The 13,696-nt window shown below is 46.1% G+C and overlaps 1 protein-coding gene across 1 annotated transcript; it reads right to left on the bottom strand.

The window, feature by feature from the left end:
• Positions 1-408: 408 nt before the first annotated feature.
• On the bottom strand, positions 409-13,307 carry slc1a4 (solute carrier family 1 member 4). Its single transcript, XM_062519926.1, has 8 exons — positions 12,730-13,307; positions 11,167-11,209; positions 9,002-9,067; positions 5,806-5,972; positions 4,825-5,058; positions 4,134-4,328; positions 3,443-3,577; positions 409-2,529 (listed from the first exon to the last, which is right to left on the bottom strand). The coding sequence occupies exons 1-8, from the start codon at positions 13,236-13,238 to the stop codon at positions 2,262-2,264; spliced, it is 1,617 nt and encodes a 538-aa protein (XP_062375910.1). The 5' UTR covers positions 13,239-13,307; the 3' UTR covers positions 409-2,261.
• Between the last annotated feature and the right edge of the window lie 389 nt (positions 13,308-13,696).

A 13,696-nucleotide genomic window follows, 5' to 3' on the forward strand; every position in this document is an offset into this window, starting at 1 on the left:
TACCAGCCAATGACACACATCTGTAGTTTTTTTTTCTAATGAAGACAAAGGCTGCATTTAAGCAAGTCCGGTAGGCAACATCACGTCCGGGTCTCAAACAAAGTATCAGTGCCTATGTAGATCTGTGTTGATAAATATGTCCTAACGCTAGTCATCGCAGTCTAATTTATGTAGCGTCAACATTTGTGTAAAAACCAAATGGCCCAGTTTTCAACAAAAAAAACCTAGGCTAGTCTGTACCAAGATATCCCAATATAGGGCGCTACCAAGTTATATGGTTGGGCGCCACCCATTGGACAATTTGGTCCTGCATACACAGGGCAGCACAAATGAACCATTATGAAGAAAACTCTGAAATCAATCAATCAATCAATCAATAACTCCTCAAATAAGTTCTTGTCAGACTGATTCAACATAGATGCTCAGATTTAATGTTAAAAGCAGAGGTTTGACCATGAAAAGTATAAAGAAGTATTACAAAGATAGTTCACATATAAAGGTGAAAGGCAGTATAACACAGTATAATATGACAGGTTAAAGATAATAACTTTTGCTAGCCCTCTTTAAACTAAAAGTGTTAAAGATGTTAATAAAATATAGGCTATATTGCAATTTGATTACAATAAATTCAGACATGGCATCCATCAATAGTATCCAACACAATACAAATTACACAGTATTTCAAAATAATTAAAATAAATTACAGTCTTTCATTTAGCTTATCTATCTGTGATTTCTCCAGACACATTCTGCACATCTAACTAAACAGTTCTGTAATGGTTGCAGTCTGGCACAGCAAAACTTTTCTGACATTATGAGCTGATCCATACATTTGAACATGTGTGACCATCATAAAACTAAGAGCAGGCCATGTAACACCTCCTCAATCTGGATGATCCAAAGCACTAATAAGGTGCAAGGGGAAACCAAAATATTTAACATGCAAATCTGCCTGTGGCAGCAACCAAATGAGCCAAAGCCAGAAAGCACTTGCCATATATCATCTAACATGCATTTTGGTGACAACATTTCTGATTATCTTTTAGGTCATCTTTTCACCAGCTCAAATTTTGTAACAGTCACACAATGATGATATTAAGCTCATGACGAGAAAAGTTTGGTATACATTTAAATATATACATGTAGCATTCATTTTGACATTGAGATTCACATTGATGAGAAATGCTTCAAATAATTGCAAAATTGAAATGGTTATTTAATCCCTTCATTTAGTGGTTATCTTTGTATTGACACAAGTTCTCTTTTAGAGAAAATTAATACTGATATTTTACCTCAGGGTGGCGCTACAGTCATACAAAAAGTTCTACATTAGGTTTTCTGAAAGAACCACCAGTAGGAGCTGTGTGACCACAAAAAAGACCAATGTTTCCCCATGGCCATCTCCACAAAACACAGCATTTTGACAAAAGATATCCTTCCAATTATTTCATGGAAGTTTTGGATTCAAACTATGCAATAGATTATCACGCTCCACAAGAATATTTGTCGACTTCATAAATATTTGGCAGTTAGGGTGTTGTGTCTACCATGATTTGATTCAGACTATTCAAACTGGACCAGTGAACATGCACTGAATAGTCACAAGGAGATTTAGTCCATACCATTTACCAACATCATTGGTTGGCCAGAAAATACGTCACTGAGGAACAACCCACGCAAATATTTACAACAAACAGGTTCTCTTCTCTAGCATTAAAAGATGCGGTTAATATGTCACGCGAGTGTAGAACAAACAAAAAACCTGGGTTACTCTGCAAATAATTCTCCTATTTGTTTACACTAACACTGACTACTTCAAGCTTGGGAGAGTTCCCTTTGGATTTACAAAAACAAACAACCAGTTTCCTCTTCCACTAAATTTGAGAGCAGGAAGAAAGGGCAGTAGTGATTGGGAAAAAAAGATTCTGCCAGACACTTGCAAGCACTTTCACCACACAAACAAAGCCATGGCCCGTCTGACACCATACCAATGTCAACTATGGCACATTTAGACATTTTCTCCTTTGTTGTTTTTTTCTCTGCACTGAAAAACTGAACGACAAGATACAAGTAAACGTTCCACATAAGAGGTAACAGTGTTCAGTATGCGTGTCGGCGTACGTTAACTGTACTACCCTGTGGTGGTAGTACTGGAAACAGGCAGAGAGAGAGAGAGAGAGAGAGAGAGAGAGAGAGAGAGAGAGGGAGAGAAAGAAAGAGAGAGAGAGAGAGAGAGAGAGAGAACACACAGGTCCCTGGGCTCAGAGCACGGACTCCATGCCTTCCTTGTCCAGCAGGTTGGCGCAGGACGAGTCCGGCGCGAGCGGGCGGTGCGTCACCAGCGGGGAGGTCTCGCCGTCCGCCTGCGTGTTAGCCACCGCCTCCACCTTGACCTCGGCGAGCTCGTGCGCTCCCTGCTCCTCCTCCTCCTGCTGCCGTAACTTCTTCTGCTCCTCCTCGTTGATGTGGTGCAGGATTCCAGCCCCTAGAGCGTCACCCTCCACGTTCACTACGGTGGTGGTGCGGTCACTACAGGGTCCCACACACACACACACACACACACACACACACACACACATTTGAGTATCATACCATATGCACATGCAATCATACATACATGACATTCATGTTACATTCATTGCATACATGCACAGGTCATTGTGAAGTGTTCACTGTCTTATAATCATTACACTTTCTAGGAGGGCTGAAGCTTAGATGCTGAGCTTCGATGCAAGTAGGTCAGGGGTGGGTGTTCGCAGCGCATAGGTCTTCACACCACTTTGCTGCTATTACAGACTTCTCTCCTTACACTACTGGTCAAGTCCAGCACTAGTCCAGTCTTCTCTCCTTACGCTGCGATTAGTCCAGCGCACAGTGCTAAAATTACACACTGGTTGCTCCCTCCTCCTAGAAGTCTCGGATTCACAAGGGGAGTTACTGTACTTGTAGACATGGACACTACAGCAGGGGCTGTTGGGTCTTTACTAGTGTGCCTCTATCTAGAGGGGTCGTGAGTGAGGTCTACCTTCCTCAGAACTTATCTTCCTCAAAAATAGCTTGCTCACTATTGTGAGGGATTTTCATGTAGTTGCCAAGGCATTAGGAGAGATCATTACAGAAATAGATGTGTACAGTACAGCCTGCATCTGTCATTATGTTACATTAAAGGCATTGGGCAGCATATAGCATGTTGTGCTCTATGGTTCGGATTCTTTAAAGATAAAATTGTCCGTCTATGCTTATCTGTGTCTATGTCTGAGCATGTGTGAAAATGTAGGCTGTCTGTCTGTCTGTATGTATGCACATGTGTACACACGTGTGTGTGTGTGTGTGTGTGTGTGTGTGTGTGTGTGTGTGTGTGTGTGCGTGCAGGCACATGTGTGTACATAGAAGGAAGGCAGGAAGGAAATGGAAGCAAGGGGGCCCGGGGTGGCACACTCACACAATCCAGTCGACAGCCAGCATGAGTGACAGGTCGTTGGTGGGCAGGCCGATGGCCTCCAGGATGATGGCGATGGTGATGATTCCCCCAGCTGGGATCCCCGCCGCTCCAACGCTGGAGGCTGTGGCAGTAACCCTATCGAGGGAAAGAACGGCATTTCAGACATGAAACTTTAGCCCTCTTACTTAAGGGATCCTCCTCCTCTCTGACTGTTTCTCTCATACCATGCTGTCTCACTGTGAGCATACTCTCTCTCTCTCTCTCTCTCTCTCTCTCTCTCTCGCTCGCTCCTGGAAGGCCCCTCCTTCTCTGTTTTTCAGACTGTAGTTCCGGACTTCCTGCTCTGGTGGGGTCTGGAAAGAGCGAGATGCCTCACTTCTGACATCAGATGATTAAGTATAGCTCCTGCTCAACCCTATGGATCTGTCTGCATGTACACACCAATGTAAGCCCTTCGTCATAGCTCCATAGACATCCCGGTGCTCATTGTTTTTTTACACAAAAAATATTCCTATTAGTATGTGCTAAATATTGTATTGAATACTGGGCACATCTTAAACAGAAAGCAAGAGATCGTTGTCTCCAGGAAAGTGACATTGTTATATTTCACAAACATCCTGTTGAAGAGGCCACTAATGCCGCGTTCACAAAGGGCTTAGCCTCTGACTTAGGGAGAGCTGGACACACTCACAGGATGGTGAAGATCTGGCCGGCGTTCAGAACGTGGTTGTTCAGCTGGGCGATGAACACGGCGGCGACGCACTGGAAGATGGCCGCCCCGTCCATGTTGACGGTGGCGCCGATGGGGAGGATGAAGCGGCTGATTCTCTTGTCCACCCCGTTGTTCTCCTCCACACACTTCATCATGGAAGGCAGGGTCGCCGAGCTGATGGAACCACAGGTCAAAGTTCATCAGGTTCATCAAGGTCAAACACCATTTTTTGAGGTCAAGAAACACCCAGCAGTGCTGAGGAGATGCAGAGCTGGGTTTAATCTAATTTGGCTGTGAGACAACCTTAGATTGAACTCTTAACCAACATATAAAACCCTTCAAGAATGCCTGTTGCACTGCGGATTAATCTGCCCACCGAGCAGAAAGAAAACTGTAAGGTATTGTTGGCAAGTAGGACAAAGGTTTAAAGGTAAGGCCAACAGCAATGTACTACAAAGCGGATGAATCTTAATAGGAGAATAAAAACCACTAGGTCAAGCCAAACGTTTTCATAACCTTATAGGAAGCTGTCTGAGCCCCTTCAAGCTTAACTATGTGTGTGTTTAGTACAACTATTAAAAGTAAATTAACACTATATAGGTATATACAGTGGATTTGCAAATGGGTGTTTATGATGCAGTAAGCAAACAGTGGTGCGAGACGAGCTTACCTGGAGCAGGTGGCGAAGGCTGTGGTGAAGGGCGTGATGAGGCCCGAGAGGAAGGTGAAGGGGTTCTTGCGGGTGAAGGCGAAGTAGATGAGGGGCAAGACGATGCCTCCGTGGATGAGGTGGCCCAAGATGGACGCAAAGATGTACTTGCCCAGGCTTGTGACCAGCAGCACCACGTCCTCCATCTCCACGATCTTACTGCCCACCAGGAACATGATGCCCACAGGCACGTACCTGAGGAGCACACAAGGACACAACTGCTGACCAATGAGGAGCACACATGGGCAAGCCCGCTGACCAATGAGAAGCACACATGGGCAGGCCCGCTGACCAATGAGGAGCACACATGGGCAGGCCCGCTGACCAATGAGGAGCACACATGGGCAGGCCCGCTGACCAATGAGGAGCACACATGGGCAGGCCCATTGATCAAGCACACATGGACAAGCCTGCTGACCAATGAGGAGCTAGATTTAACTATAAGTAGGCTATATTTTCACACTCCCGAGTGCTTTGAGAAAGTCTGCCCATCAAAAATACATCTGATCTGGGTAGTTCTGTCAATATTCAGGCTGTTCGTTCCATTGTTCACAAGAACACAAATATCCCGGGCTTATCCAGAGTTCAATCAGACGTAGATAAACCAACACAGCCCTCGCAACAGGCAATACAACTAATGTGACCAGCATTTTCGTGAATGAGAACAGCAGCAGTGGGTTCACCGGTTGAGGCATCGACGGTGCGTGTGATGTAGGGGAGCACGTTCGTTACGTTCACTACACGAATTTGCATATAGTGACGTCCCATTTCATAGGGAAAGATATTCACCCACACTTCCCTCGTCCAGGGGACTTTACTGTCGAGGGCAGTCAAAACTAAGTTGAAGATTTAAGAGGGGAGAAATGGAACAGGGCCATAGAGAACTAACCCTACAGTAGTACCCCCCAGTAATGTCGGTCTTCTCCACACCCACTCACTTACCACATGATCCAGGACACCAGCACCATGGTGGCCTCGTTGAAAGCGTTGAAGAAGCGGATGAGCTCCTCACCCTCCGAGCCCAGCTTCCTGAGGGCCACGCCGAACACCATGGCGAAGAGCACCAGGCCCAGGATGTTCATGCCATCCGTCTCCGTGCCATAAGGGACCTGTAGCCAGCACAACAGCATGAGCGCCCTGGACATTACCTCTAGGCCTATCCACTAGATACATTATTACAGGTGCAGCAGAGGTGGAAAACTCCAGCTTCAGTGAGAAAAAAGTCCTACCACATAATCTGTGCCAACTATTCATTTCAAACAGCTGATTCTAATTAGCACAACTGTCCAGTTAGGTAGAGCAGCTAATTTATGAGATCACCTGTGCTAAGTGCACAGCTAGAACCAATTCATGGATTTCATCAGGTCCCTTTCAACAGGTGGGTTAATCAAGCACCATGCAGTCTGCATTCATAATCTACTGTAGGTGCTTGATTTTATACACCTTTGGAAAGGGACCTGAAGAAACCCATGAATACATGGTCGGAGTTTTCCACCTCTGGTGTGCAGGTATCATTTTGGGTTACAGTGGGAGTTGTTATGTGGATAGACATACATTGTTATGCACTCTGGCCAGGAGTGGCCATGACAAAACATGCTTTCAAGTAGGCACCAAAACAGATTTTTGTATTTACCCATTGCTGCGTTTTAATTTTAACCAGTGGAACATTTATTAACTACATGTTTGATAACAACTCTTCAGAGTGCAAACTCATCTGGAAGCCAGGCTGACTGCGCAAGAAGTCTGTGCAGCACGCTGCATAGAGACATTCCCTTCTAGAGTTTCTCAGTGAGAATCTGTCAATCAGAAACTCTGAGAGGCTCCAGGCTCCAGCCGGGGCAGTGAGTTCACAGAGGCAGAAATGGAGGCAGGGGTGAAGCAGACCGGAGCTGTGTTACAGTAAAATGCTGTTACTTTAAAACAGGGTAAGTAAACTGTCTACTGCTGTGGTCTCTTCATGCAGTGGGACTTGAAGGTAACTATAATGTAGTAGCATTCACTCCTCTTCTTTTTAACTAACTACAACTTACTCCATTACTACTTACTCTTATTCCATGTCATTGTCCAGGCACCTAGATAGTGATTCCCACTTCCGGGGCATCCCACCGCCCTAACCCAGCCCATGCACAGCCGAGTGTGTGTGATCTCATTGTATTTGGCTAACTGAGCTGCTAAAGGACCTGGGTTAAAGGGACTGAGCTTATCGGCCCGCATCTCTTTCGAGGGAGGGTCGGAGGGGATGTAGGGGCTACCGGGTGCATTGGGCACCAGAGGGTCTCTGACGGGGATCGGACAGGACAGAAGCTCACACACGCCTCAATCCTCCCCTTGTTCAGGGCCATGTCAGGCGGCAACGGGTGGCTCGCGGTTTGACACCGCGGCGCTGGGTGTGTGTGTGGCATGAGTAAGCCCCAGTTTGACCGGGGGCCAGGAATGGAGATCCCCAAAGATCAACAACGATTGCGCCCTGCTTTAGACATGCACCAGTGGGTAAGAACCATCACGGGCCGGGGCGGAGAGGTGCCCTCCATCATGTTTCAGCTTGTCAAGAAACTACTGGACCCAGTGCACCCCCGAAAGGCTTTATTTTAGTGAGGTATTCAGAGCCTCTCTCTTTCTCTCTCTCTGTAGGAGAAAATTCTATTTTTCCTTTTATTTTGATCAAGCCCTCTTGTGTCTTGACACTGGAGTGAATAAGCATTTTTGAGGCATTCTATCTGAAGGCCCTTTCAGTGGAAAAAAATGCTGAGCCTTTCAAAAGCACTCTGGGAAAGACTTGCCATCCCCAGCTGCTTGATTTGAGCTCTCCGGTAGTTGGAGCAGACAGCTTCACTCTCCCCCGCCCCCCCCCCCCCCCCCCCCGACACAGGCAAACAAACAGCACGCTATCTGAGCACAGCCAAGTAGCTGGTTGAGGCCCGGCGGAGAGACAGCCCAGAAACACAGGGCGGTAGCGCTACTGAAGAATCCGGGCCCACTCCTCTCCAGTCTCGCCTTGCTCGCTTGCTCCCAAGCCCAGAGTGGACTTCAGCCTCCATGCCCCTGTGCACACTCGAGAGGACACGGTCACAGTGACTTGCTCCTCTGCTGGATCAGTGTGAGGCTCTAATCGAAGCCAAATGACTCCGGGTGCAGGATCAGAGCAGAAAAGCTGAAGCAGAAAACAAGGGATGATTTTTTTTTTCCAGAAAGGGATTACCTCTCGGGGCTGAATTTCCACAGTGAAGGAAATGTCCCTACTGAGAGCCAGAACTGATCCTGAATGGCTTGGATGCAATGGAATACTGACAAATGACTACTAGGAAACATTACACAATTAACAGAGGGTCTTCTCAAAGGTCTTTTTATATCACCTGATTGTCAAAATTCTTTCCTTAATAGGTCTGTCACTTATAATCATGTTTGTGTTCAATGTCCACGCAGCCCACTTATTACTCCCTGTCATCAAAACGGACTTCCTTATAAATGCCCTGTGCTCATCGCACACTGACTGACAAATACAAACACACATGATGATTCATTGACTGTGTTTACATGCACTTTAGTATCCTGGTTATGAGGCCTATCCTGATTTTGATCATATTCAGGATATGGTGTTTACATGAACACAGAGAAACCCGGTACCCAGAAAATCCCTGTATACATGATGAATGATAGTATTCTGGTTACCAACAGTAAAGTTCTATTAGCACTTCTGATCCCGGTTTCTGATGCAATCGCGTGTTTGCCTGAGAAACCGGGATAGAGTGTATACATGGAACAGTATCCCAGTTTCTTTGGGAGTACTCCACCTGGCACAACCGGGATAAGGGCTGCACAGTGTTTTCCTGAGGAGGAACAACCAATATGGAGTTTTTTTCACTAACCCGGGAGAAGGATGCCAAACAACCATCCCGTTTCAAATCCACACTATTCTTTTAATCATTTTCACATTAGGTCATGACTAGGTCATGTACCGTATCAACAAGACATGTGATATTAGGAATAAACAGTCTTGAATGTACTAGGTAACCTACAACTATTATGATTAGTAGTAGTAGTAGTAGTAGTATCACTATTATTTTTATTATTATTATTATTATCTTCACCACATACTGTCACAGATTTTATTTTTGATCAGAAGATTTGGAAAAACAACCTTCTGGTAGAGGAGGGTTCCATTGACGCCTGTCTTGACTGAGATGTTCTTGTAATCCGTGGCATACTGTAACACAAACATATAAAACATCAGGCAAAGCAGTTCAGACTCAAGTTAGACAGCAGACAGTCCTGTATCAATGTTGAACAGCACAGTTAACTCCTGCCCTGCCAGCTTCTCTCTATGTCAGCGATATCAGGCAAAGCAGTTAATATTCAAATTTGACAGCAGACAGTCCTGCATCAATGTTGAACAGCACTCCTCTCTCCCTAAACACGGTTAACTCTTACCCTGCCAAGCCAGCCTCTCTCCATGTTACAGCATGTAGTCAGGGCCCCCTGCACTGAGCACGTCTATCTGGCGGTGGGCTACGGGCCAACGTTGGGACAAAGCCGCCTTCAGAGCGGCACTGAGGAGGACCTGGCAGCCGCTTCCTCCTCTGACAATGCTGGTGACCCTCTCCTCCTCAGTGGCTCATTCAGGGCCTCCCATGCCTAAGACACCACCCGTTATGTGGGCATGCGCCCCCCCCCCCCCCCCCCCATCTCTGAATACTCCAGCACACCACATGCACTGGCAGCCATAGCAGCCGGACCTAGAAAAGGGCCTATTTAAAGGGCCTCCTGAGGGCCCCTGGTGACTGTGAGATGGTCCCCTGCATTTATAAGTGTTTCTTTTTTTTTTGCAGTTCCTCTGGTAACTGTAATTTATTTTCTGAAAATGAAAATCTAAATGTATAATTTTCAGTTTAAAATAAATTCCAAAGAATTTTGAGGTGCTGATTGAGCAATAGAACTCACAAAATGACCAGATCAGACATTGTTAAAGAGTGGTGGCCACTTAATAGTTTCTCCGGAAGATATACAGTATTATGCTAGTTAAAGGTCAATTTCAGTGGGAGACCAGAAGTGAAATCTCCAAGTCTCCAAATCTGAAATCTCCAGAAGTCTCCAAACTGAAATCTCCTCATGACTCTTGGACTGAGATGGAATTCCCAGAGGTTCTTTGTTACACTGAGGATAAGCCCTCCTGATTGTCTAAAACATATTTCGTCCATACGGTTATGTTGCACTGATCCCCTCTTGTCTCTCTCCTCGCCTATTTGCTTTTTAATCTTATTTTTGGACTGTATCCAGGTGACCACCACTACCCCTCTCTCTCTCTCTCTCTCTCTCTCTCTCTCTATCCCCTCTTTCTCTGTCCCCCTCTCTCGATGAGCAAGCTCAAGGGATGTGGAAAAGTACACAAGCACCCTCAGTGGCCCTATGGCCTCGTACTAGGCCCTTAAGCCCTGTGCTGCAACAGGCGCGGATGGACCTGTTTATGGGCTCATTATTGACTGAGTAAATGAGTCTAGCCGGAGTCGGGGAGTCCATCTGTCCGCCCCAACACACCTCTTGGCTAAAGCCGCCATGGGCTGACAGAGAGAGAGAGAGAGAGAGAGAGAGAGAAAGAGCTCTACTCAACCCAGTCTCCCCCTGAACCCCCTGACCCTCGCCCCTCCAGCCTATTAAACGCACACACACATATACTCTCGCTCACACTGACATTTTGCATGGACTCAGTCACACACACTGACTCTTTAAATACACACACAGAAGCTTAACATTGACTCTTTTACACACACACACACACACACACACAGAGGCCTCCCTCCATTCCACTTCCATTCTGAGCGAGAGACTGGCCCTGGCAGCAGACTGCGGGTGGCAGTGAGGCGTGTGAGCGCGGTTGCTAGGAGTTGGTGGAAAAGAATGGCCCATCTCCGTGGAGATGGCTATGCTGTTCTTCCTGATGAGAGAAGGTGAGCCGAGCTACAAGGCAGGCATTATCCAAGGGAGATAAAACTATGCTCTCTACACTCAACCAGCACTCCTTATGGCCGTTTAATAGACTCTTAATGGGACAGGTTGTTTCTTTTAAAACGTCAGTGGGTGGTGGCTAAGAATTGTGTGTGTGTTTTCCACACAAACTACCCAGGGGTAATGAGGTTGCACACAGAGACTGGACCCATCTCTATTTCACCTTTTTGTGTGTGTGTGTGTGTGTGTGTGTGTGTGTGTGTGTGAGTGTTAGAACAGAGGGGAAAATACTTAAGCTGAGAGGGAGAAGATGTGAGGATAAAAACATGCGAGAGTTGGGAAAAATAGTTGTGAGAAACTTACCGAGCGGAACGCTGCTGCCACAAGGTTTGACGGGAACAAATTTCTGTGGAAAGAGTGAGCAAACATATATAAAAAACAACACTAAGACAACATCACTTGATAACTCGATAGGAGGGATGTGTCTTGACTTGTTTGAATAAACCTCCAGGTTCCGTTTTCCTAAGCTACTCAGCAGCATGGGTCCTTGGCCTGGGTCCTCTAAGTGAGAACAGATACAGCTGTTATTTACCCTCTCTCCACTAGTCTCTCTCACTACTCCTACTGTCTCTACAAGCAACTCACATGCTGGGACACCGGAGAATCCATGCACGAGTGGATTTGATTGCTTTCCATTTACATGAGCTAAAATCAACACAAGATTACTGTTACCTTGAAGACCACATGGGAGCATGGGAGCACAGCAGCTGTCTTCCTTTATAAACGTCTGTTTTACAGTGACGAGAACTGAAACCAAGTTTGTGGTCCTTCTCTATTTGTGTCAGACTAGCGCTGCACAAATTAGTTAGCACATTTGATGGGATATTTATGCAAGCAGTTAAAGTGAATGCACATATACAGTATTAGAGTGTGTCGAGAGAAGCAGTCCTCAGCTGATCATATCACATGACGTCAGTAAGGATCAGGATTACAACCTTTTCTGAAACAAGCGGACACATGGGGGGGATAACTTGAGTTTTCACAACACCCCCCAATCAAAGCCCATTATTGTCCAGTGATTTTAAAATCCCATCATTGCGTAATTCAGTTAGTGGCTGCCTCTGTGTCCTTAACAATCTGGGGTAGTGTGTGAGCTTGAGGGATAGAGGCTGAATCAGTGTGAACAAGTAGTAATTGCTGGCTTGTTTTAACATTGTGCATGCTGAACAGAGGCAACCCTGCACGTGGAGCCCTAGTTGGAAATACAGGAGATCAACAGCAGACTGTTCTCCCAGAGTAGTATGTGGAAGGGCTAGAGATAAGTGACGCGTGCTGGCTTTGCCAGTTGGGACACTCTCCAGACAAGACTTACTCAGGTCCACTGGAACGTGGGTGTGTTTAAACAGCTGTCTGCCTTTCCTCAACTTAGAGCCAGTTCGTCGCACAAGCCCTGAGCTTCGTGTTCTGGAGCCACACAGATCATAAGAAAAATATGCCCTTTGAGTTCTTGATTTCTCATCATGCAAAATTTGGAATAGAAGAACTTGGCATTTGAGCATAAGCACCTCTGCATCTGTTTCACTGGGGTGAATAGGGTACAGTATAACACGCATGAAGTTCCACATTAGGGGGTATGAAGTGAACCAGCCTATTGCTTTAAGAATAGAAGACTCGAGTCGCGCAATACCGGTCTCTGCCAGTTCAGAGACAGCATGGTCGGATGCGTCCATGTGTGTAACCCATATACGGCTAATCACGCAGACGGGCAGGAGTGAGTAAGTGAGTGAGTGGGCAAGAGCCAATTCTATCCTGTTCCAACAATGCCCTCCATGATAAACGCATAGTTGACGACGTGCGTGGTTTTCAATCACTGTGGTTTTTATAGTGCTCTTGAAGTTCTGCAGAGAAAAAAAGTGGAATAATTACCTGGCAAGATCTAAAAAGGAGTCCGTGGTTTCTTTGTCGGTGCTCACGCTTTCCAGAGATAAGCTATTGGTGTTTAACGCACCGGCACCGACACCGGGCTTGATGATGAATGCAAGTGCCACGCCGATGGAGGAGGCTATCAGGGTGGTCACCAAAAAATAAGACACCGCGATTCCTCCAAGTTTCCCCAGCGAGCGAGTGTCAAGGCTGGCAGCGCCTGAGATCAGACTGCACACCACTAGGGGAAGAATGATCATCTTCAGCATCCTCAGCAACATCTCGCCCGGAAAGGCGAAATATGTCATCTGCGCCCGAGTGAGATCCATTTGCCGAATAACCATACCAAGTCCAACTCCTACCAAAACCCCTGACACCGTGAGAATAACTAACAGATTTCTCCTAAAGAAATCAGTGCACTTGTTTTTGCAGCTTTTCTTTTCACATTTGACTAAGCTGGACGATTCTGGGCTTTTAGACACAGTGTGTCCGTTTAACTCACACTTCTCCATGGCTAACGAAATGAAACGAGCGAATTCACGGGTACCGGCACTGTTCTCGCTCTCTACAAGGCGTGCGCTCGTGTGGGATGTACGCGCAGCTATATTCCTACTTCTGCCAGGCGCAGGGTGCTGATCTGCCAATAGCGAGCGAGTGCCTCGACAAAAAGCGCCAAGCATGCGCACTCCCCCTCCCATTCTTATAACCCTTGATAAAATGATGCAACAAGGAAAGATATTGCCAACATGCTCTCATGTCATGTTAGGTATACATGTTCTTTTTTCTTTGCAATGAAAGGTTTACCTAAAATGTACGCACTCTAAAATTAACAGAATATGCAGGTTAGGCTACTTGTATATACTATCATCTGCATTGCTCATTTGATAATTTCCTACACATATTCAGTCAAATTCATAATTTTGGCCTTTTTGACATGGGACCGTGCAAACCGGAGAGGGATCCCGTCGTC

Source organism: Sardina pilchardus, chromosome 18 (genome assembly GCF_963854185.1).
Source record: "Sardina pilchardus chromosome 18, fSarPil1.1, whole genome shotgun sequence".
NCBI lineage: Eukaryota > Metazoa > Chordata > Actinopteri > Clupeiformes > Clupeidae > Sardina > Sardina pilchardus.